Raw genomic sequence first — 27,231 nt, forward strand, 5'->3', positions numbered from 1 at the left:
AGCAGGACAGGTGAAATCATGTTTAGAATCAAACCCCATACCCACCAGAGATGCTTGGAGGGCTCAAACAAAACTTTGTGCATACCAGGACCCAGAGACCCCACAGAGACTGAGCCAGACCTGTGTTTGAGAGTCTCCTGTGAAGGTGCAGGTCAGCAGGGGCCTGTCACAGAGGCAGGGGCTCTGCATGTGGCAGATCTGGGTCCCACAGTCTGTGGCATAAGCCCTCTTGGAGGAGGTCCCCATTAACCCCACCATAGAGCCACCAAGCAGATGACCCACACACTGCAGACCAATCGTATCCCACATCAAAGAGCTGGAAGGATAATATAAGCTGGCATCACAGGGAAAAGACATAGAATGTTTACATTTGGAAACTTCCAAAGCTTTGCTGTGTGCACCTCAGCCTTTGGCTGGTTCTGATACATATTCTATTACTTTAATAATGCTAACTGTAAAAACTGCACTATCCTGAGTTCTGTAAGCCATTCTAGCAAATTATCATAACTGAGGGGATACCTGCATTTGTAGCTATTTGATCATAAGCAGGGGTGGCCTGAGGATCTCTGAACTTGTGTCTAGTGTCTAAAATAAAGACAATCTTGTGAAGAACTATGTCCTTAATTTGTTAGGACTATGTCCTAACTCTGGGCTGTGTTGTGTCAGAAGTCATCACAAACCAAAAGACTAATAGAAGAAATAAAGGGTAAAAAGTTCCCAGATTTGATGGAAAATGTTAACTTATATATCTAAGAAATGCAGTGAGGGTATATCCACAAAATGGTTTTTCAATCTCAGCACTATTGACATTTTGGACTAGATAACTCTTTGGAAAGGGAGGTGATATCCTGCTGTTTTGGAAGGGAAGGGACGTCCTGAGAATTGCACGAGGTTTAGCAGCATGCCTGATCCATTCCCACTAGAAGCCAGTAGCACCTCTTTCCTCCCCAAACTATGACAACAAAAAATATCTTCATATATTGCCAAATGTGCTGCCAAGTGGGGCAAAATTGCTTACTGAGACCAAGTGGGGCAAAGTTGCTTACTAATGAAACACTACATGGCTATCTTAAAAAAACTGAGAATACTCTATACACCAAATTAGAAAGACTTATGTATTTTGTTAAGTGAAAAAAAACCAAGGTATAGTATAGTTATGTATTAATAATTTGTTACCACTTTGAATAAAGGTTAGGAAGGAGTAAATTTTCATTGTTAGTATATAGATAGAAAAATGTTTTGGAACAACTCAGAAGAAACTTAAAACAGCAATTACCTATTATTGGAAGGTGGGTAGATGGATGACTAGATACAGAGGGAAATTTTTTTTTTACTTTTATGACAATAACCAGGGGAATTTGTAAATAATTAAATACACAGTTCAAAACTGACAAATCATTTGAGTCTTTCCATTTGATCAGTCTTAATAATCATCATTTATAAGAATGCCAGACCTTGATTTCCCTCTCAAGCTACTGAGAATCCCTAAGTATACTGAGATTTTTTTTCTGTCTATACATTGCTTTTGGGGTCCTGAAATATCTGTACAGTAAGTCATATTTTGATGTCTTGAAAAGCAGAAAACTAAGAGAGTAGAAATACTATAATTTGTTGCAAAAAAAAAAAAACAAAATGTAACATATTATAGGTAGGAAAAACTCAAGAGTTCCACTCTAGGCATGCTGTTGTCATTTGAAAGATGACAATGCTTTCTATACAGAAAATGTTAAGAAATCTACATGAACCCACACAAAAGACTAAAGAGCTAATAAACAAGTTCAAGTTCACAAATAAACTACCCCAAAATTAAAGAAACAATGCATTTACAACAGCATCAAAAAGAGTAAAATATAAAATACTAAGGAATAAGTTTAACAAAAGTCTAAGACTTCTTCACTGAAAACTATGAAACATCATTAAAAGACAGTAAATGGAAATGCGTCCTACGTTCACGGGTTGGAAGATTCACTACAGTTAAGACGTCAATAGTCCCTAAATTGATCTACAGATTCAACACAATTACTATTAAAATCCCAATGGCCTCTCTTTGGTAGAAACTGACAAGCTTATTTTAAGATTCACAGGGAATTGAAAGGGACACAGAAGAGCCAAACCTTTTTCTTTTTTTTTTAAGGAATACTAACAGTCCAATCCAAAGTTTTATTTACATAAAGATCATTTCCCCGACAGATTAAGGGCACAGTCAGGCTAAATAGCCTTGTTCCCATTAGTAGCCACATCACAGTATACAACAACAGTCATATTTATGGTGACCTTGACATTTTCTCTCAGTATATGAGCCAAGTCCTTTATATTTGGGAACTAAACAGCCCAGACTGGGACTTTTTCTAGAAACATTAGAACTCTACTCCAAAGGAGAAATGATGCCTCCATCTCCAGAAACTTAAAATTGTCAGTACATTTCAAATATTAATACTCCAGGTACAAACTTTCAGGAGGAAGCGACCACCCCCAGCCATCATCTTCCTCCCAGATATATGAGTATATATACACATGTGCATGCATCTATTTTGTGTATGCATTAAAGACTGGTAACATGGTGGCTAAATCAGAGATTTGGGGCTATGTTAATTTTCTTTCAGCTGCTTTTTCGAGTTTCTTTGTGTTTGGAATTTTAAGATTCATCTGAACATGGAACAAGCACAAAGCATACATGTAAAGCTGAGTTTCAGGGGCTTTTTGTTGGCTTTAAGTCTCTAATATTTTATTTCCTCTTTCTTTGATCTTTCTCCTAAAAAACAAAGACCTACATGACTGATTAACTAAGGTTTTAGTTAATCAAATTTCACTAGGGATTTTACAAATTTTATAGACAACTGTCTTGTAAGCTGGCCTGATGCAAAATGGCAGATGGGGCATGTCTGACCATAGAGAGGAGCCCAGTGAAAAGAGCAGACTGAAAACCAAAGGTGTTCATGTAAATCAATGTGATTTGGAAAAGCTCCTTTCTAAAAATATTCATTTTAGCAAATAGTGAGTTGAAATTTGTAATGTTTACTCAAAACCACACAATGAGCTTTAAAACCACAAGTGTAGTGAAGCCGCTCAGTCGTGTCCGACTCTGCAACCCCATGGACTGCAGCCTGCCAGGCTCCTCTGTCCATGGGATTTTCCAGGCAAGAGTACTGAAGTGGGGTGCCATTTCCTCCTCCAGGCGATAGACACAGGGATTGAATCCAGGTCTCCTGCATTGTACCTAGACGCTTTTACCGTCTGAGCCACCAGGGAAGTGGGCACATAATTATCTTGTCTGAAGCTCACTTAGAACTCAAATCTGATTTTTTTTAATATAATTTCAATCTTAAAACTGTAAAGCAACTGTTTTTCTCTGTGCTTGAGCAGTTTTCCTGTCAGGTGGTAAACAGGCTAAGGCTTTTTTAAAAACTTCTTTACTTCAAATTAGCACTATAGTACATATTCATTGATGAAAATATGATAAATACAGAAGAGTTCAAAGAAAAACAATCATCCATGATCTTGCCATGCTGTCCATGAAAAAGCTGCTCATCTGAGTTATTTCTTTCCAGCCTGGGCTTCCCTGGTGGCTCAGATGGTAAAGAATCTGCCTGCAATGCGGGAGACCTGGGTTCAGTCCCTGGGTTGGGAAGATCCCCTGGAGGAGAGCACTACAACCCACTCCAGTATTCTTGCCTGAAGAATCCCCATGGACAGAGGAGCCTGGCAGGCTACAGTCCACAGGGTCGCAAAGAGTTGGACATGACTGAGTGACTAAGCACATGTCCAGCCTAACACACACACACACACACACACACACACACACACTGAGTGACTAAGCACATGTCCAGCCTAACACACACACACACACACACACACACACACACATACTTACGTCACCTACTCAGACACATTCACATATACACAGTAATAAGATCAGCCTAGCCACACTACCTTATATAATCCATTTGCTGGTCCATGGCAACATGTTGTAGACATGTCTTTAGATGGTCTTAGTTAATGTCTTTCTAATGGCTGCATTGTGTTCCACCATATTGTTGGATATTTAAATTATTTCTCATTCTTTGCTATCATAGTGACTGCTTCAGTATACATTTATATATTTCACATTCATATGTTTATACATTTAATATTCACAAAAGAGCCAAACATTCTTATAAACAGAAAAACACTAAGTTGGAAAACTCAAACTTGATTATGACAATAATCAAGACTGTGAGGTACTTACACAGGAAAAGTAGGCTAACCGAAATAACAGACGGTCTAAAAATAGACCTATACATTAGTGGGCAATTTATTTTTGACAAGGGTACCATGACAATTTAACAGTGAAAGGCTATTCTTTTCAAAAATGGTACTGGGGCAGGTAACTGAATAGTTAAAAGATATCCAGCTGCATGTCTCAAATTGGACATGGAAAAAGAGATCGACTCCTACCTCACTCCACATACAAAAATTAACTGAGGATGGATCAAAGAACTAAACATTAAGAGAAATAACTATAAAATACTCAGAAGAAAACAGAAATCTTCATAACCTAGGATTAAGTAAAGGTTTCTTACATATGATGCAAATAGTACAAGCAACAACAAAAAAAGTAAACCCACACTACCAAGATAGTAAAAAGACACACCAGAAAATGAGAGAAAATATTTGACAATCATATACATATAATAATAAGTAATTCATATCCAGAATACATAAATAACTCTTATAACTCAACATTAATAAAACAAATAACCCAATTAAAAACAGGCAAATAATCTGAATAGACATTTCTCCAAAGAGGAAATAAATGGTGAATAAGCACAGGAAACAACACTCAACCTCATTCATGTTTGAATAATGCAGATCAAAACCACCATGAGATATCACTTCACACCCACCAGCCTATAACCAAAGAGACAGATAATACCAATTATATAAAATGGAAGCTGTATACATGTTTAAGTGTGCAGCTGCTTTGGAAAACAGTCTGGCAGCTCTCTTAAAAACAGAATTACTGTTAAAAATAGAACTAAATGGGCACACAATTCCACTCCTAGGTATATACCCAAGACAACTGAGAACATGTCTACAGTAAAACTTTTACATGATCGCTTATAGCAAGCAGCAGCATTATTCACAGTAGCCTCAAAGTGGCAATAACCCAAATATGCATCAACTGATGAATGCACAAAACGTGGTCTGTCCGTTGGAGGAACTATTATTTGGTGATAAAAGGAATGAAGTACTGACATATGCTCCAACAAGGATAAATCTTGAAAACATTATGCTAAGTAAAAGAAATCAATCACAAAAGACCAGATATTACATGAATCCCTTTATATAAACTATCCAAACAGGCAAATCCACACAGACTGAAAACAGATTGATGGTTGCCAGGGGGAAGGGTAGGGGATAATGGGAAGCAATTGCTACTGGGTGTCAGGTTTATTCTAGGGGTAATAATGCCCTGAAATTAGACAAAGGTGACAGCCGCATAACTCTGTGTATATACTAAAACCTACCGCATGTCCACCTGAAAAGGTTGACTTTTATGGCACGTAAGTTAGATGTCAACAATAACTACCCATACACACACATATGGCATATTTGAATTTCTCTATGTCAAAATTCCTTAGAAGTAGAATAAATGTTTCTAAGAATGGCTAAGTTCTTAGGAATTTTTAGTATAAAATTTAATCTTAAAGCCAATAAAATTAGTTATTTCAAAAACAATGTACAGAAGTCTCATGAATATTTCCACTCCCAGAATTTGCTGGGAGTCTACAAATCAGTTGAGAGTGGTACAGAAAACAGTGATACTTCAAGAACTTTAATGCCTAATACAGAGACTACAAAAATGTAAGCAAACCATTCTCTTTCAAAATCTACCTTAAACACTACTTACCAAGTACACTGCTCTTTGAAAGAAAGTTGTAGTCTCTAGGATTTTGTGCATTGTAATGGTTTCCAATTCATCAGGGTCTAGCTGCTCCTTTTCCAAGGGCACTCCATTGAATAGGACAACTGGCAGTGGACCAACTCCAGTCTGCTCATAGTAACTTCTTGCTTCCTGAAACACATGGGACCACAAACAGGATATTTTTGTCATTCCTGAGAAAAATGGAACAAAGCATATTTTTCACACATACATGTATCGAACAAGAAAAAAAAAAGCAACAGAAATATAGAATCCAAGAGATAACTGTAGAAAAATTATTTTCAAAATATATAAAAAACTAACAACATTATAAATCACTTATACGCCAATAAAAATTAATTTAAATATATATATAAAGAACATCATAGTTAATATCCTACTAGGTAAATTTGAGTTTAAATTACTGAGGTTTAATAAAACCACAAAACCTTATAAATCAAGAAGTAGTTGAAGGTGGGGATAAGGGTAATTTTAAGCAGCCCAGGCTAACAGATCTGAATTATATATATTACAGCCCAAACTACACAACAGACCTTTCTGCAATGATGGAGATATTCTATCTTCACTGTTCAATGCAGTAGCCACTAGCCACATGTAGCTATTGAGCATAGGAAACTAATTAACTTCCATTTTAAAAGCCCATGTGACCAGAGACTACCATAATAGGTGGCACTACTATAGACTGTCATAAATTATTAGTGCTCCTGGGCACATAACCTGAGATAAAATATTTACATCCAAATCTAAATTTAAAAGGGTCCATATCACTAAAAAAGAAATTACACCTACAGAAACCAAAACAAGGCTGGTGAAAAGACAGTGCTCAAAAAATCACTCTATAATGTACTAAGCTCAATCTTTCTTTTCTTCTCAAAGACAGAAGAACTTCCTTGGCAGGGAAATACCAGGTGAAAAAACACATCTGAGACTTTTCCAAAAATCTATATAGGTACATTCCTCCAGATACCAACCACAGACTCAAGACTAAATTTTTAGAGTAAAAACTATGTTATTATCCAAGACACAAAAAGTTTATAAGACATCCTTGTTAAACACCTTATAACTGATATTTTCTGAAAATAGCAGAAATTTAAAGTATATAACCTTTTTTAGATAGCACGAATAGAAAAATGTGGTAAACTAATACTAGTCATAAGCTTAGTTTCGGATCTAGCCACAGTGGTAAATGATACTACAGACTTCAATGATGGACTATAACAGGGCACAGTGAGAAAGACTGTGAGCTCACCATTTCTCTATACCATTCTAGGTTGATCTCTGCCACTTCTCTATGCCATTGTTAAAACTTTTCAAATGTACACCCCCAAAACTTACATTAATTCTGTTCTTTGAAATCTCACCTATTTCAAAGAAGTTCCTAGACACCCAATTTTAATATACTTTGAGCTCTGAAAATTTACTGATGGATTCCCCAAGAAAACAAAACAAAACCAACACTATAACTCTCAGTAACAATAGGAAGTAAGTAACATTGGCTTTCTCTGAAAGTGGTAATTGAGTAAAAGTCAAGAGTGGGAGGGAGATGTTTTGACTTTCCATTTTCACAACCTGCAAAAAGATTATCAGACTAAACAACAGAATGCAGGCCAATAAGCCAAGTCACACTTAAAACTTTTATGTGAGAATTTCTAGAAACCGATCACTAAAAATGCTAATTATACACAATTTTGAAACACTGATTACAAAGTCACAAATGAGTCATTCATAAAAAGATAACTGAGATTAATAAAGACTCAGAGATAATATGCCAGTGGTAAAATGTTGGCATGAATAATTTAGAACTTTTCTTACTTTGGCTTTAAAAGATACAAATATGCACCTATCAGACTATATGCTCTTCAGTTCAAAAGATCTACTTTAATTGTACTCCTTAGTTTTAGAAACAATTACTTCTTTCAGATATCAAACACAGAAGATAACAATGCTTCAGATTTATAACAAAAGACTCAGATATCTATAAGTATAATCACATTTGCCAATTGTACTCATTTCTCCTTTAAAAAACATGCACTTATTCCTTCTTTTCAAAAAAATCTATTTTCCTTGGGCTTTTTCATATGAAGGGTACATGTCCTACAAAAATCTTAAAAAATTAAAAAATCTTATTGATCATTAGATTTTTAGGACTTCTGGGAATCTCACAATAATCTTCTCTTGAAAGTATGCGATTACTTAGGAAATTATGACCTGTTTATATGAGAAGGCCCACTAACCAGTACAGATGAGGCAAATGGCCAAATGGGAGAAACAACTGAGGAGCTGGGTCTGTGATACTCTCACTTGATTCTTCAGCAAAATCAAGATTTCAGTGCATAAAAGACAACATGTGAAAATACCACTTTCTGTGAACCTTATTTAGGGAAAGTTAGATACAGACTGGGCTTCCCTGGTGGCTCAGACAGTAAAGAATCTGCTGTAATGCAGGAAACCTAGGTTTGATCCCTGGGTCAGGAAGAATCCCTGGAGAAGGGAATGGCTATCCACTCCAGTATTCTTGTCTGGAGAATCCTATGGACAGAGGAGCCTGGCAGGCTATAGTCCAAAAAAAGCTGGACACAACTGAAGCAACTTAGCACCCACACATACAGATACAGATTATACAACTTATTTAGATGAAACTGTTTTATAAATGTAAAGAGCTAAATGTTAAATTCTTAACAATATCTATCTCTTTCACTGATCAATTTCTATATCAACAGACGTAAAAGAATGATCACCTCAAATTTATTGCAATGGAGACTGCTTCTTGAAACATTTTTCACACATATACACAAACCCAATATTGGTTGTGAGAGAGTTTCTTCATTTTTCAATCAAATGTATAATCTGCTAAATGAAATCAGAACTTTAGATTTAATATATTTTTCTTCAGAAGTAGGTATTTCTTTAACAGTGCTTGCTAATTATGCACTATATGAAAGAAACATGACAGCAAAACAGTATGCTATTTTCTTATCACTTTTGTATCTATGTATTTATATAAGCTATCACTGAAAGCCTGTATTTCAAGAGTGAATTATTCATTTGGATATAAATGAAAATTCAAGAAGATGTAATAACTGATTCTCTGTTGCACAAGATAAATTGATCATAAGAGGTAAATTTTAGAATATTATCATTTCTTTTAACATAACAATTATGTTTCCAGCGTTGTTTTAGCAGTCTATTAACATAAGCCTTTTCAAGTTTAAAAAGGCAAGTTGGGAGGCTTTACCACACAGGACAAGTATTAAGGTATTAAGGTAATCCATGCCCTAGAAGCTTAATACTCCTCACATTATTATGCTTTAAAACCATTACTATTATAGAATATGTCCTTCATCTCTAATACATCCAACTCTGCATATGTATCATTAAAGAATATGTTATTGGGAGAATGGCATTGAAATACGTATAATATCATATATGAAACGAGTCGCCAGTCCAGGTTCGATGCACGATACTGGATGCTTGGGGCTGGTGCACTGGGACGACCCAGAGGGATGGTATGGGGAGGGAGGAGGGAGGAGGGTTCAGGATGGGGAACACATGTATACCTGTGGTGGATTCATTTCGATATTTGGCAAAACCAATACAATATTGTAAAGTTTAAAAATAAAATAAAATTTAAAAAATAAATACATATATATATTATAACTATTAAAACACACCCTTTCCTCCAATTTGTCCACTGTATTCAATGTTTTCAAGCAATTCCTTTTGATATAGCAATCACCCACAATTAAAAAGGCAACACATACTTTTTCTTCAACAGAATGATAGAAAATCAAAGTTAAACATTTTCCAAATGTGAAATATGAGAAAATTCCATTAATTTCCTCAAATATTCTCAAGTGGCCCTTCTTTCCTTTTATTTCACTTTTCCTTTTTCTACAGAGTACTACTCATGTTGGTTGTGAAAAAAATCACCAGCACGTGCCCATATCAATATTATTTTATTAAAAAAATAAAAGGAAAGTGACTGAACAAAAGGTTGCAATACAATAACGGAAACATGTTCACTCTAAACTGAGTAGACCTCATGACCAGCTTCAACTTCAAACCCAACTGGATATTTCTGAAAACAAGGAGATTTAACACTGAGGCAGGAGTGATTTGGGGGCTTCCCAGGTGGCTCAGCTGTAAAGAATCCACCTGCCAATACAGGAGATGCGGGAGATGTGGGCTCAATCCCTAGGTCAGGAAGATCCCCTGGAGGAGGAAATGAAAACCCACTCCAGTATTCTTGCCAGGATAACTCCATGGACAGAGGAGCCTGGCGGGCTACAGTCCATGGGGTGGCAAAGAGTTGGATGTAAGCAAGTGACTGAGCACGCATGCAAAGGAGTGATATCAGTTTCATGGCTGAATAAGACATCCCTCATTAGTGCCTCCCTCACAGAAAAGCAATGATTCGGCATCCATCCACAGGCAAACGTGTCTCTGTGGGAGCTCTGGAATGCAGCACCAAACGCCAAGTGGCCTGGGACAAGTGTTGCCCACCCATGCAGCAGGGAACAGGCAGACAGACTTTGACAATGGCTGTGGCTTCTGCACTGGCCTTTGAGCTGGCTCCAGGGAACTCCTGGGAACAACTATCTTAAGCAATCACCCATGGATACGATGCCAAGAAGCCCACCTAAGACTTTACAGCTGAGCCACCTGGGAAGCCCCCAAATCACTCCTGCCTCAGTGTTAAATCTCCTTGTTTTCAGGAGATTTCAGGCCTTTGAGCTGGCTCCAGGGAACTCCTGGGAACAACTATCTTATGCGATCACCCATGGATACGATGCCAAAGAAGGTCTAGGTTTCCAGCAGAGAAGTTCCAGGACTTTGTCCACTGGACACACTGGCGAGACTAAGAGAAACAGTCTGACTTTATTCATATCACTCTCCTCCCAAGTCAGCACAGCTTAGGGACACAAGAGACATTCTGAGCCTATGATCTCTTCTACAGGGGAAGTAAAAGCAAGGGACTGAGCACTCAGCTTCCCCAGCTATGTAAGATGCTGGCAAAGAGGCTCATTTCTGTTCTGCCCCATCCAGAATACAGAACTGTGAGCAGCTTCACCAAGTGGGAAAGCTGGGAGAGCAGCAGACAGTGCTCTTCAGGCATTTAAGGAAGGCAGATCCTACTTACTGCATCAAGAAGCCCACCTAAGAGCCACCCAGGACATCTCATTCACAGATCTCCCCCAGATGGCTCATGGGCACCCTGCAGTGCTCTACACACCTTTACCCACATAAACCTGCACACAGAGGCTGGTTCCCAGTGTATAATCCTGATAACGGCAGCAAGAGTGAACTTCGCCAATGGCTAATGAGGACATACAGAAAGCCAGTCCAAACCCGTGGGCCAGAAACAGACAAAATTTGAGCTGTAGTGCCACTTTGGGAAAAACAAAAAACGGGCCTGTCAGCACCCAGCCTGGGGCACTGTAGAATCAAGAGGAGTTAAACAAGCTTCAGAAATCTGCACAAGAGGGAACAACAGCATGGAGTACGTGTACCCACAGATGTTCTGAGAAAGCCTCAGAATTCCTAACAAGGCTGGAATGAAAGGTATTTTTCTCCCAAAGCAGAGAGCAAAGACTGGGAGAAGTGACTGCTACCAGTCACTTCCGGTAACAACATAAAAATGCAATGAATATGCAATAAATTCAAGAAACTATAACATTACCTAAGGATCACAGTAATCTTCCAGCAATCAATCTTGAAGACATGGAAATCTGCAATTTATACAATAAGGAATTCAAAATAGCTGTTATAGGGAAACTCAATGAGCTACAAGACAGAGAAAGACAACTCAGTAAGATCAAGAAAACAATACACAAACAAAATTAGAATTCTGACAAAGAGAGAGAGCATAAAAAAGAACCAAACAGAAATTCTGGAGCTGAAGAATATAATGAATGAAATAAAAAACAATATATCATTAACATCAGAGTGAAATCAAGTAAAAGAAAAAAATCTACAAGTTAAAAGAAACTTTGCAATTATCCAGTGAGAAGGCATCAAAGAAAAAAGAAATTAAAGAAACTTAACTCTACAAATGACAAGAGTATTCAGATGAAGCATGAGAGAGCCCTCAACCACAAATTTTGTAGCAATGACCTCCACGCTCAAAGAGAACATAGAGTCGCTTGAATTCCCCTCTAAAGATGATGCAGTTCACACATGAAACTCCATCTGTTTTTCAGTATAAAGAATATGCTAATGAAAAGCAAAAAAAAAATAGAGTTTTAAAAGTAACTAAGGCTATAATAATTTGCTATTAAATATACATGGTAAAGAATCTGCCTGCAATGCAGCAGACAGGGTTTGATCCCTGGATTGGGAAGATCCCCTGGAGGAGGGCAGGGCAACCCACTCCAGTATTCTTGCCTGGAGAACCCCCATGGACAGAGGAGCCTGGCGGGCTACAGTCCATGGAGTCGCAAAGAGTCAAATACAACTGAACGCCTAAGCACAGCACAGCACAGCACATACAATACAGAATTAAATTGTGATGTCCAAAATAAAAAGGAGGAGGGAATAAAAGAGTAGTTTTTATAAGTGATCAAAGTTAAATCATCAACATAAAAGAGACTGTTAATATCTACAAAATATTTTATGTAAGACTCATAGTAACCACAAAACAAAAATCTACAGTAGGTTCACAAATGATAAAGAGAAAGTAACCAAGGCATACCATTATGGAAAATCATCAGTTCACAAAGGGAGGCAGCAAGAGAGGAAGAAAAAAACAGGAAATACAAATCAGCCTCAAATAACTAATGAAATGGTATTATATGTCCCTTACCTATCAATAATCACTCTGTTACTATATTAAATTCTCCAATCAAAAGGTATAGAATGGCTGGATAGATTAAAAAATAAGACCCAACTATATAAGCCTACAATTCACTGCTGCTTTAAGAACACAAAAAGGCTCAAAAGTGAAAGAAAGGATAAAAAAGATACACTATTCAAGTGGAAACCAGAAGAGAGCAGAGGTAGCTATAGTAGTGTTCAGTTGTCTTAACTTTCTTTGAAACACTTTTAATAGACCATATTGTGACAGCTGTCCCATCAGCAAGGATTTTTTTAAAACTTATTAATATTGGTGAATTTTTGCATAGCCACTTTAATACTGAAGATGGGAGGAAAAAAGCAACCTTTCTGACATAATTATGCTTTATTCAGAAAGGTAAAAACACAACTGAAACTCAAAAGAAGATTTGCGCAGTGTATGGAGAATGTGGAATGTGCTATGACTGTCAAAAGTGGTTTGCAAAATTTTGTGCTGGAGATTTCTCACCAGACAATTCTCCACAGTTGGGCAGACCAGTTGAAGCTGACAGCAATCAAATCAAGACATGAATTGAGAAAGGGAAATAGCTGACATACTAAAAATATCCAAATCAAGCATTGAAAATCATTTTGCACCAGCTTGGTTACATTAATTGCTTTGATGTTTGGGTTCCACACAAGTGAATAAAACCTTCTTGACTATATTTCTGCATGTGATTCTCTACTTGTAATGAAAACAGTCCGCTTTTAAAACAAATTGTGACAGGTGATGAAAAGTGGATACTATACAATAATGTGGAATGGAACAGATCATGGAACCACCACCAACCACACCAAAGGCCAGTCTTCATCCAAAAAAGGTGATATTGTATATACGGTGAGATTAGAAGGGAGTCCTCTATTATGAGCTCCTTCCACCAAACCAAATGATTAATTCCAACAAGTACTATTCCCAATTAGACCAACTGAAAGCAGTACTCAACAAAAAGCATCCAAAATTAGTCAAGAGAAAATGCATAATCTTCCACTAGGATAATGCAAGGCCACAAGTTTCTCTAATGACCAGGCAAAAACTATTATAGTTTGACTGGGAAGTTCTGGTTCATCTGCTGTATTCTCCAGACATTGCACCTTCGGATTTCCATTTATTTTAGTCTTTACAAAATTCTCTTAATGAAAAAAGTTTCCATTTCCTGAAAGGCTATAAAAAGCACCTGGAACAGTTCTTTGTTCAAAACGATAAAAAGTTTTGTGAAGATGGAATTATGAAGTTGCCTCGAAAATGGCAGAAGGTAGTGGAACAAAATGGTGAATATGCTGTTCAATAAAGTTCTAGGGGAAAATGAAAACATGGCTTTTATTTTTACTTAAAAACAAAAGGAACACCCTGGCCAGCCCAATAACAATTACAATTTGCAAATGACATGATTTTATGTGTAAAAAACTGTAAAGATTGCACTAAAAAAATTATTATAAATAATAAACAAATGCAGTAAAACTATAAGATATAAAATCAACATATAAAATATGTTGCATTTCTATATGCTAAGCACAAAGAGAAATTAATGTTTATAATCACAACAAAAACAATAGAACACCTAGGAACAAATGTAACCAGGTGGGTGAAAGATCTGTAACACACTGAAAACTGTAAGATTGTTGAAAAAACTGAACACACAAATAAATGGAAAAATATTTCATGCTCACAGATTGGAAAAATCAACACTGTTAAAACATTTGTATTACCTAAGGCAATTTATATTACAGATGCAATGCAGTCCCTATTGAAATCTCAAGAACATTTTTCATAGAAATAGAACAAAAATTCTGAATTTATACAGAAATATAAAAGACCCTAAATAGCCAAAACAATCCTGAGAAAAACAACAAAGCTGGAGGCATCATACTTCTTGACTTCCTTATATTACAAAGCCACGGTAATCCAAACAGCATGGCACTGGCAGGAAAACAGATACATAGATCAATGGAACAAGAAATAACAGCCCCAAAACAAAATCAAATATATAGGGACAATTATGACAAAGGGGCAAAGAACATACAATGGAGCAATGATAGTTTCTTCAACAAATGGTGTTGGGAAAAATGGACAGCCACATGCCAAAAAACAAAAAAGAAAGAAAGAAACTAGACCACTGTCTCACACCATATACAAAAATTAACTCAAAATGAATCAAAAACTTTAATGTAAAACCTGAAACCACAAAGCTCCAAGAAAAAAGAAAGGCAATACGCTCATTAACATTGGTCTTGGCAATATTTTTCTAGATATGCCTACTCAGACAAGGAAAACAGAAGTAAAAATAAACAAATGGAATTATATCAAATGAAAAGAGCTTCTGCACAGCAAAAGAAAAATCACTAAAATGAAAAAACAACCTACAAAATGAGAGATATTTGCAAATAATATCCAATAAGAGATTAATATGCAAAATACATATGAAGATCTGAAAGAACTCAAAACACCACCACCAACAACAAAAACAACCTGATTAAAAAATGAGCAGAGACTTGAAGACACTTTTCCAAAGACATACAGATGGCCAACAGGTGCATGAAAAGATGTTCAATATCACTAATCATCATGGAATACAAATCAAAACCAATGAGCTATCACCTCACACTTGCCAAAATGACTACTGTAAAAAAGACAGACAACAAAAAATGCTGGTAAGTATGGGAGATGGTTGGATGGCATCACTGACTCAATGGAGATGAGTCTGGGTAAACTCCGGGAGTTGGTGATGGACAGGGATGCCTGGTGTGCTACAGTCCATGGGGTGGCAAAGCATCAGACACAACTGAGCAACTGAACTGAACTGAACTGATGTGGAGGAAAGGGAATCCTCTTGCACTGTCGGAATGTAAATTGGTGCAGCCACTATGAGAAACAGTATGGAGACTCCTCAGAAAAGTTAAGAATAGAACTACCATATGATTCAATAATTCCACTTCTGATCATTTATCCAAAGAAAATGAAAATACTAATGTAAAACAATATATGCACTTCTATGTTCATCATGACACTGTTTACAACGGCCAAGATACAGAAACAACCCAAGTGTCCATCAACAGATGAATGGATAAAGATATAAGATATACACACACATAGTATAGACTGCTGCTGCTGTTGCTAAGTCGCTTCAGCCGTGTCCGACTCTGTACGACCCCATAGACAGCAGCCCACCAGGTTCCCCCGTCCCCGGGATTCTCTAGGCAAGAACACTGGAGCAGGTTGCCATTTCCTTCTCCAATGCATGAAAGTGAAAGTGAAGTCGCTCAGTCTGCTACTCAACCATACAAAGATGAAATCTTGCCATCTGTGACAACATGGATGGACCTTGAAGTTAATAAGCTAAGTGAAATAAATCAGATGGAAAAGGACAAATACCACAGGATTTCACTTCTATGTGAAATATAAAAATCTAATAAACAAGCAAAATAAAATAAATGAACAAACCAAACAAAAACAAACATATAACAAAGTAGTGGATACTGGAGAGGAAGAAATGACTAAATAGGATCAACTAACTGTATAGTGATGGATAGAATCTAAATTTTTGGTGAGCAAGTTGTAGGGGATTACAGAAGTAGAAATAAAATGTTGTACACAAGAAACTTATATAATGTTATAAATCAATGTCACCTTAATAAAATTATATTAAGTTAAATGAGAGGAAGGGAGGAAATGAAAATAAACTGAATGATGAGAAAAACAAAAAAGCGAAAGGCTAAAACAACTGGTGCTGAATTCGGTGTGCATAAGACTTGAGAGGGAAATTATAGAATCTAGGATTCTGTACTCAGACAAAAGACCAATTATAAACAATGCATTCAGTACCAGTATGGTTTCTAATGAAATGATAGCTCAGATCTCAAGCAGATGAATCAAATGTCTTGTCTTTCATTCAAAGAAATGAAAAAAGTTGGTAAATAAATATACTCTTACTGTTTTAAATTGTTTCAGAAATGTATTTCGATTCCTTGCCTCAACACTTATTTTCAATAAACTAACCACCATGTTACTGTTTGCAATAAAGATCCTTCACTGTATTTACTTGTCTCATTATTATCTTTAAATAAAGATTTTAAAATATTTCCCTACATCTTTATTATCAGACTTTGCCATTCTGTTGATTACATTTCTTACTGCATTTCCACCTTTAGCCTAAACAATTAAATACGTGACACACATTAGGCTATACATCATACCCTCACAAGCATACATCATATACTTCCAACAGCTTTTATCTGGAACACACATCACATAAGTACTACCACTGCATAATAAAGATAAATTATTTTTCAATTTAATAGCTAATAGACCAGCTAAAGATCAGTGATACCTTCACAAAACTGACAAATAAACTATATTTGCTAAGATAAAAAAGTGATCTGGTTTCTAAATTTTTTAAATGCTAAGTATCTAAATATTTCACCACCACCACCTATATTAATAGAAATTCTGATAGCTCAATTGGTAAACAATCCGCCTGCAATGCAGGAGATCCTGGTTCAATGCCTGGGTCAGGAAGATCCACTGGAGAAGGGATAGGCTACCCACTCCAGTATTCTTGGGCTTCCCTGGTGGCTCAGCTGGTAAAGAATCCGCCTGCAATGCAGGAGACCTGGGTTCAATCCCTGGGTTGGGAAGACACCCTGGAAAAGGGAAAGGCTACCCACTCCAGTATTCTGGCCTAGAGAAGTCCATGGACTGTATACTCCATGGGGTCACAAAGAGTCAGACAGATTGAGTGACTTTCACTTTCAATAATAAGGGGAGGTAAGGAAAGCATAGTGTAGCAGTCAGATGAGAAACACCAGAGAATGTTTACCTTTCGATTCTGATCATATGCAGAGTCAATTCCCAAAATGCTATTCACTTCCACGTATGGATATTTCTTCTCCAGGACAGTGACCACGTGTTCAACTTTCAGTCTTTCTCCAGTCCTTACTTTGTTATACATCTAAAGAAAGAAAAACCAAGTAACCAACTACACTTTCAAATCCAAATTTCAGAGTACTTATTACAAAAGATTTCAGAATGCCGAGGAAAAAGACGCCTCTCTGTGGAGGCGTCCCCCAATAGATCATAAGGTGTCAGAAGATGGGGGAAAACTTACTCATCTTTGTAAAGGGTGCATCTTTAATAAAGGCTGGCCAAATAAATAAAGGAACACTCAATTAATAAAAAAAAAAAAGCCTCTGACTGAATCTCTAAACAACAAACAAAACAAGCATAATAAACAGCAGGCTGCCACCATGATTACCGGTAAAACAGAAGTGGTGAAAACCAACTGCTTTAAAGTAGCTATTTCTCATAAAGGGCAAATGGGACATATTAGCAATTCTCCCTTTTCTGTATTACTTCCTTATGCCTTCTTATGTTAGAAACTATATATTTGTAAAATAACTCAGTCAGTTCATACTCACACATTAAAAGTCCAAAACGCAAAAATCTGTTAATTTTTTTTAAATCTGAATACTTATAAGTAATCCTTGAAATAAGAATTTATGTCCATGATGTTTAAGGGGAAAAGAGTTTCAAAATATGTATGGCATAATCCCTGTTTGTAAAAGGCAGACACAAAACAAACAACAAAACTGTGTCTGTGCGTACACAGTTAAGCATAGGAAGGATATACTAAGCAAGCTTTTAACAGTGGCTGCCTTTAGGGAGTAGAAATTAAGGAGAGGGGAGAAGAGATTTTTAACTGACACGTCAATACTGTTTTTAAAAAATTTTAATAACAGACAATTTTTTTCCTCTTGTGACCAAAAAGAAAAAGAAAACTCACTATCCTTTCCCTCATACACATAGCTATGAGTGGAAAAAACTTTAAAAAGCAGACTTTAAAGCCCTTATCCTCAGTAACTTCACATGAACCTATTTCATTCTCCACAGCCTGCTGCTAATCATGAGTCCACCCTTATTTCTTACAGAGGTCACAGCAACAGCTCATCAACTAGTACTCGTGCCCGTTTCTCAGCCTTTGTCAGATCCACCTCCATATACGCATCACAATGCGGTTTTTCAGGTGGACTGGAGTTTAACTCTAGACCTAGATACCTGTTACGCAGCCCAGGCTCATTGACCAGGTTCCCTGCTCCACTCTGTGCTCACAATATTCTGTTCAAGTCACACTAACAACTTGGAGTCACTACCTCTGACCTGCAGTCACTGCTCACTGACTCCTGCGTGTTCACCTATGCAGAGCTGAGACAACTCGACACTCCACAAGAACACCCCCACTCCATGGAGTGAGGTCCTCATGCTGCTGCAGCCAGCGGTGCCACACAGACCCACATCATCCCCCAGTAGATCGTAAGGAGTCGGAGGATGGGGAAAAGCTTACACTTCTTTGTAAAGGGTGCATCTTTAATAAAGGCTGGCCAAATAAATAAAGGAACACTCAGTTAATAAAAAAAAAGCCTCTGACTGAATCTCTGAACAATAAACAAGACAAGCATAATAAACAGCAGGCTGCCACCATGATTACAGGTAAAACAGAAGTGGTGAAAACCAACTGCTTTAAAGTAGCTTTTAAATAATTAACACTAATTTGTAAACAAAACAACTACTACTTATAAACTTTTAATACTCAAAAATAGAAAAAAAAAAAAAAACAAGGAGAGTTCTCTGTTTGAACTTGAGCAAGTATCTCAAAATACATATATATAATTCAGAACATTTGAGAGTTTCCAATTAAAAATAGAGAAAACAGATAATAAGAATTTTATGACTTGAATATTAAATGTATCCCTAATGAAAATATCATGATGGTCTTGAAAAAGAGTAAAGTTTTTTAAACAAGTAGAGAACATCACAGTTACCAAAAGGCATTAATCAGTGATTTTAAATTGTCAAAAGGCAGAAGACTAAGATATATTAATGTATTTAGTATCTAAGGAATCTTAGCTGAAATCTCAACAATCTATTATTAACATTAGCGTAACAAAAAAGGCAATTTCTAACATATAAAATGCATAAAGTTTGTGAATACTTTACCTGGTTATCTTTCCAGAAATATAGAATCCCCTTACCACATACTGTTTCTGAGAGTAACTTAGATTTTTAGAAATTATTCACCATTTTGAACAAAAACATACATGTGTCAGAATTTGGAAGGCATGATAATCATCCACTTCTTGTGCAACATAGTTATACGCTCTCAGAATAGCCACTCCAGCATCTTGCATCCCATCAACATCTTCAGAGTCGTTAACCACAAAGATTAAACCAAGTCTGGGGGGAGAAAGAGGTGAGCAAAAAGAAGCAAATGAAACATCTCAAAGAATGCAACCAGTCAAAAAAGGAAAGGTTTCATCTTACAAAACACAGTTCACATCATTCTCTAACATGGTTGGCAAAGGTATTCATCACTTAAGAATAAAAAAAGCAAGTTCCCAAAGGTGGCTTAGACTATAACTACTGGAGCAAGTTTCATTTCAAGATCTCATTTCAAGATCATGAAATGAGACCATCACTGACATATAAGGTATTGCTATAGTTTTAGATGGAGATTTCATTCTGTTTTTAAATCAAAATTAGGAGAAGTGAAAATTCTCAGAATGTGAAATCATACACGGGTGTGGTGGATTTCGAGATTTCACCCCAGCGATATGAGCATCATAGGCAAATGGAAAGCATTAAAATTTTTACTACTGTCCTTAAGTAAAAAGCTATACCCAAAGTTAATTACATTTTAAAACTTAAAGGAACAAACCACAAAGAAACACCATCACACATTTACAGACTGGCCAAAAAAATTTGCACTGGCAATAGGCTGCTAGACTCCATCTCAGAGCAAAAGCAATGAAGAACGGCCAGTCTTTAACTAAAATGGATCACAGACATAAATGTAAAACACAAAACATTGTAAAACTCATGGAAAATAACACAGGACAAAATGAGGTGATCCTGGGTTTGGCAATAACTTCTTGGGTCTAACCCCAAAAGCATGACCCACAACAAAAAGAACTGGGTATGCTGGACTTCATTTAAATTAAAAATTTCTGTTCTGCAAAAGAAACTGCTAAGAGACTGAAGACAAGCCACAGACTAGCTGAAAATCTGTGCAGAACACATATCTGATAAAGGACTGATATGCAGAATATGCTAAGAGCTCTTAAAACTAATAATTTTTAAAAAGTTAAACTGGGCAAAAGATCTGAACAAGCACCTCACCAAACAAGACATACAGTCAGCAAAAAAGCATATTACAAGACATTCAAAGATTTCCGTGGTGGCCCAGCAGTTAAGAATTCACCTGTCAATGCAGGGGACACAGGTTTGATCCCTGGTGAGGGAAGATCCCACGTGCCACAGGACAACTAAGCCCTTGCACCACAGCTACTGAGCCCATGCACTAGAGCCAATGTTCCACAGCAAGACAGCCCACCACACGGAGAAACCCACGCACCACAACTACAAAGGAGCCCCTGCTTGCCACAGCTAAAGAAAGACAGGAAAAAGAAAGAAAGAAAGACAGGGTGCAGCAACAAAGACCCAGTGCGGGCAACAATAAATAAATAAATAATTTATTTAAGAATTGGTTTTAAAAAAAAAAAGATGCTCAAAATCACCATCATTAGGGAATTTCACATTGAAACCATAATGAAATACCACCACACACCTATGAGAAAGGGTACAACCCAAAACACAAAATTTTGGAAAGGATGTGGAGCAATAGGAACCCTCATTTGTTGCTGGTGAGAATGTGAAATGATACGACCACTTCAAACATAATGTGGCAGTTTCTCAAAACACGAAACACACTTTTACCGCAAGATAAAGCAATCACACTTAGTATTTACTCAAATGCAATGAAAACTTATATCCATACAAAAACCTGCACACAAATACTTGTAGCAGTTTTATTCATAACTGCCCTAACCTGGAAACAACAAAGATGTTTGTTAACATGCAAATGGACCGAAAAACTATAAGACATCCATATAATGGAATATTACTCAGTGATAAAAAGAAATGAGGTATAAAGTCACAAAAAGGCATGGACAAAACTTAAAAGCAAACCGTACTGCTAAGTGAAAGAAGCCAATCTGAAAATGTTATACACATTATGATTCGGGAAAAGACAAAAACTACAGGCAGTAACAAGACCATGTGTGGGCAGGGGCTGGGAGAGAGTTAGGGAGGAACGAACAGGTGACACACAAGAGATTTTTAGGGCAGTGAAACTAATCTATGATACTGTTGCAAAATAATGGCGGAAAATGTCATTATACATTTGTCAAAATTCCCAACATGCGCAACACAAACAGTGAACCCAGATGTAAACTATGGACTTCCATTAATAAGAATGCAGCAACATCACTTCATTAATCAACACTGCTCTAAAAAATACAAAGTCTATTCATTTTTTTTAAAGTATAGCTTAAATAGAAGAAAATACAAACATATTTCAAACATCATACTCTCAGAATGTATGTGGAAAATTTGTGTATCCAAAGATAAGGTGGTTGAGAGGGTTTGCTTTCAGATTAAAAATTGTCTTTGTTTTTTTTTTAATCTCTTTTATGACAGAAATCACATGAGTAAGCTCCAGACAGGAATGACCTAAATATTATTTTTATGAAAATAAAAATAAGGGAGAGAACCTAATTATCTCCTCACAAAGTATCAATACTTCCCTTTCCCAGGTATTCAATTTCTAAAAAGGGCATCAGAGTCGTTCTGTTAACTAAGTTCCAAAATTCAGACTTCAGGTTCTTCCAGGCCCGGTCCCTCATCAAGGACCAGCAAGAAGGCTCTCAGATTCGTTCTCTCCTCTCCTCATTGAACTGCCAACAACCCAGCCACCACATCAAAGCAACAAAGGAAAACAACTGCTGGTCTGCCTTTCCCCCAATTGTTCACAACATGCCTATGAGGCCAGTGCCTTCTTCTTACCTACCCTTGAAATCCGAAGGCCACATTTCTTGCTCCTGTCTCTCAATCCAAATCAGTAAATGTTTAACTAGTGTCTACTCATTGGAAAAGACTCTGATGCTGGGAGGGATTGGGGGCAGGAAGAGAAGGGGACAACAGGGGATGAGATGGCTGGATGGCATCACTGACTCAATGGACGTGAGTCTGAGTGAACTCTGGGAGTTGGTGATGGACAGGGAGGTCTGGCGCGCTGCAATTCACAGGGTCGCAAAGAGTTGGACACGACTAAGCGACTGAACTGAACTGAACTGTGTGCCATGAGCCAACTTCTTTTTGCTCTTATCAGTCAGTTCAGTCACTCAGCCATGTCCAACTCTGCAACCCCATGACTGCAGCACACCAGGCCTCCCTGTCCATCATCAACTCCCAGAGTTTACTCAAACTCATGTCCACTGAGTCAGTGATGCCATCCAACCATCTCATCCTCTGACGTCCCCTTCTCCTCCCACCCTCAATCTTTCTTAGCATCAGGGTCTTTAATGAGTCAGTTCTTCACATCAGGTGGCCAAAGTATTGGAGCTTCAGCTTCAGCATCAGTCCTTCCAATGAATATTCAGGATTGATTTCCTTTAGGATGGACTGGTTGGATCTCCTTGCTGTCCAAGGGACTTTCAAGAGTCTTCTCCAACACCACAGTTCAAAAGCATCAATTCTTCAGTGCTCAGCCTTCTTCACAGTCCAACTCTCACATCCATACATGACCACTCTTATATTTCCCTTTTAATCAAACATAGCTCTGGCTGTAATCCGCCCCTGAGGCAGAGAGTATTCATGTTTACATTAAAAATTTCATTAAACTCAAAACCTCTGCTTTTCCATCAATGAAAACCCACCTTTTTCTTCAAAGTCTACTTAAATCCAACTTTGCCATGAAACCTTTGTCCTTCCCAAATATCCGTCTATAGTCTTTTGTTTCCCTGAAATTCCAAAGAACTTATAACTAGTAAGGATATCACTCAGCACTTAACCAAGTATCTTACAGGAAGTAGGCGCTGCACTTTTTCCAAGAGGGTAGAAATGTGCCTTATATACCACTCACAGCACTTAGCTCAGTGCTAAGTATGGAACACACAATAACATTTGTTAACTAAAGAGCTCTTTTCTTCTTAATTTTCTTGTTTTCTAAGAATTCAAATTTTATCAACTCATAAAATTATCAGATATTATTTAGAATGTGAGTGAAAATACCTTAACTTTTATATGTAAAACCTTAAAACACTGTTCTTAAAAGGCACAGTGGAAACTCAGCCATTTAAATACTCTGTTGGTAGATTTGGTAAAATCTATTTAGTGAAATAAATGTGTCTGTTTGCATCTATAAAAAGCTGTGTATACATTTAGTTCTGAGTCTAACAAAAGTTCTTGGCAAAGCTTCTTATCTCTGCCAAAAGTGGAGGTAGGCTTTGTGATGTGGACACTTGTGTAGGAAAATTCCCTTCCATTGGAAAATAAACTGAGATCACATGCTAATTTTACATGGGCTATTTACTAATAACTCAATGATAGTAAGATTCTATTCATTAAGAATCAAGTTTTCGACCCCAAAATACACTGGCTTCATACTGAGCTAAAGATAAAACTGTAATTAATGATCCCCACAATTAATTATCCTAAAGTTCAGTAGTATCAGATTTGCATTTAAGAATGACAAACAAAACCTCAACTAAGTGTTATATTATCAAATCAACAATGATGTTACCTTAGTGGTATATGATTACTGAGGAACATCTCAGCTGTGTTAATCAACTCTGCAGTGCTTTCGTGAGCAGGATCAACTATGAAAACCTACAGGAAGAGGGAAAGGAAAACATGAAATGACATTCATTCAAATGCCACTGGGTCAGTAAAAATGCCTTACATCTTTTTATTGGGTTGGCCATTTTCCTCCAGCTACTTTTGAACCTTATAAAAAAGAAATTATACAAATAGCAAGCAGTTACCCTCCCTCTGTATTCAAAGAACATGGTACTCAAAGACTAAATGATTTTGTCATGATCTTATGCTAACATGAAAACTACATCCAGATACCTTATTCCTATCCTTCACTACTTAACAATACATATTTTATTAATTCTTCCACTTTAGAAAACAGAGATTAGCTTCTTGGGTATTCATTTCAAAGCATAGAACCCAATTTTTAGACCACAATAATAGGTATCATGTATTAAGCTTTCATGGTGTGCTTTAAAAAATAATAGCCATCTCATTGAATCAAATAAAGTTCTCATTTAATAAATTATTTCATATGCCAAGAAAAAAAAAAGACTGAAATTTTGACTAGGAAGGGAAAAAGGGGGGTTTCAAAAGAGTGACAGAAGTATAGAAGACCGTTTCCCTGAAAAGTTCTCAGGAAGCCAACCTCAGCCCTCATCCCGTCTCTGCAGGAGCTACATGAGGAAAGAGAAAGAAATGAGATGGGGAAAGAGGGCCAACTAAGAACCTCTGTCTTTCTAAAGCAGTGGAATAAGGATAAAAAGTAGGAGCTGGCAAAGATTTATTTAAGAGAATAAACTGAACTATCAAATTTTAGGGATTAAGCTATTCAAGAAAAACAGTAGATATATTTATCTTCTGAGTGAAAAAGGAAAACTATCTTAAAACTCAAGACAATCTAAACCTTCAGGTTAAAGCTGAGGAGCATCCCTTATACACGGACATTTCACAGCCCTACAATGAATACATTTCCAAACCCTTTCAATTTGAACACAGAGCTAGAAAAAAAACATATTTAGTGGTATTAGTGGGGGGCAGGAACGAGGCAGAGAAGCAACTAGTAAAGGAGAGACGCAAACACTGTAGATACGAGAGAAAAGGAAGAAGGCAAGGGAGAAACAGAGATCATGGTCCAGCAACAAGGAGCTTCACTTACCATGTTGTGCAAGTTCTTCCTGATCTGTCGGATCACACCAGGAAAGGTGGGGCGAAGCAATTCTTGTAGACTAGAAGGCCATGAATTGTATCTGCTATCAACTTCCAGGTTGTTGATCCACTACAAAAAAAAGAACACAGCATGGTGTATATACTTCAGTTACCACCAGTGAAATTTGCAAAAATAACAGTAAGACTTTATTTCAAGAATAATCACGTAGTGAAAAGACCATTTTCAAAGTAGAAAAATGAGTAACTAGGACTTCCCTGTGGTCCAGTGGTAATGTCTCCAATGCAGAGAGCACAGGTTCGATCTCTGGTCCAGGACGACCCCACATGCTGTGAGCCAACTAAGCCTAGGTGCCACAACTGCTGAAGCCCACAAGCATAGAGCCCGTGCCCCACGACAAGAGAAGCGGCTGCAAGGAGACGCCCACACACGGCGACTAGGAAGTAGCCCCTGCTCTTGGCAGGAAGACCACATGTAGCAATGAAGACTCAGCACAGCCAAAAATACATCAATAATTTTTTTTTTTTAAAGTGACTAAAACACAAGCCACAGAATATAAGAAGGTATTTGCAACTTACAAAATGAATAAAGGACTAGTGTCAAGAATATCTACAGAAATCTAACATATCAATTTAAAAAGGCAAGGAACGTATGAGAAATAGAAATGAGTCAAAAATATGAATAAGGAATTTATAGAGGAATTGTAAATGGGCAATTAACACAAGCAAAGATACACACCTTCACTAGTAATCCAAGAAATATAAACTAAGCACAATGTAATTTCACTCATATTGTCAATATCCAAGAATAGGCAAAAATACAGAACAGTGGGCATTTTCATCCAATTCTGAAGTCTGAAACAGTCACTTTGGAGAAAATGACCTACTAAAGATGAAACTTTTTGTTACTATCCTACCACGAAGTACTGCAGCTCCAGGTATCTACCCCACAAGGCTACCCACTCCGGTATTCTGGCTTGGAGAGAGTCCATGGGGTCGCAAGAAGTTGGACATGACTGAGCAACTTTCACCTCACTTCACTTCAAAGATGAAACTTTTGCTACTATCCTACCACTAAGTACTGCAGCTCTAGGTATCTATCCCGAATATTAAATTCTCAAATGTACAAAGAGAGAGGTACAAAAGGGCCCTAACAATACTGCTCAAAACAGCAAAGAATTAGAAACAACTAAATATTCATAAAAAATGAATGAATTAAATGGTACATAATATCTGTACAAAACAGCAGGGTGGGAAAGTATGTGAATAATACTTTGTTCATGTACATAAAGAGTATTTCTGGAAGGATATACAATGAATTGGTAAAGCCTGTTGCTTCTAGGCCCACTCCAGTGTTCTTGCCTGGAGAATCCCAGGGACGGGGGAGCCTGGTGGGCTGCCGTCTATGGGGTCGCATAGAGTCGGACACGACTGAAGCGACTTAGCAGCAGCAGCAGCAGCAGCAGCAGCAGTTGCTTCTAAGAAGAAAAACTGGACAGCTCGGTGAAGAGTTTTTTCAATATACACTCTTTTGTATGTCTTAAATTCCACATTGTGAATTTATAAAAGATATTTTTAAAAAATAAGAAGAATATAAAACATGATATGATAAACTAGACCTTTATGTATCAAGCAGATAAGTCTTGAAAAAATTGTTGAGTAACTCATT

The 27,231-nt window shown here is 37.1% G+C and overlaps 1 protein-coding gene across 2 annotated transcripts in view; it reads right to left on the reverse strand.

The window, feature by feature from the left end:
• The window catches only part of UGGT1 (UDP-glucose glycoprotein glucosyltransferase 1), a 111,273-nt gene that overhangs the window by 52,453 nt on the left and 31,589 nt on the right, over window positions 1-27,231 (reverse strand). For both annotated transcript variants that reach the window (XM_055571871.1, XM_055571869.1), the window contains exons 14-18: window positions 25,555-25,674; window positions 24,385-24,470; window positions 19,844-19,979; window positions 17,569-17,700; window positions 5,891-6,055 (exon numbers count right to left, since the gene is read on the reverse strand). In XM_055571871.1, the coding sequence (XP_055427846.1) occupies window positions 5,891-6,055; window positions 17,569-17,700; window positions 19,844-19,979; window positions 24,385-24,470; window positions 25,555-25,674 (639 nt within the window). The remainder of the gene's footprint in view (window positions 1-5,890; window positions 6,056-17,568; window positions 17,701-19,843; window positions 19,980-24,384; window positions 24,471-25,554; window positions 25,675-27,231) is intronic.

Source organism: Bubalus kerabau, chromosome 3 (genome assembly GCF_029407905.1).
Source record: "Bubalus kerabau isolate K-KA32 ecotype Philippines breed swamp buffalo chromosome 3, PCC_UOA_SB_1v2, whole genome shotgun sequence".
Lineage (NCBI taxonomy): Eukaryota > Metazoa > Chordata > Mammalia > Artiodactyla > Bovidae > Bubalus > Bubalus kerabau.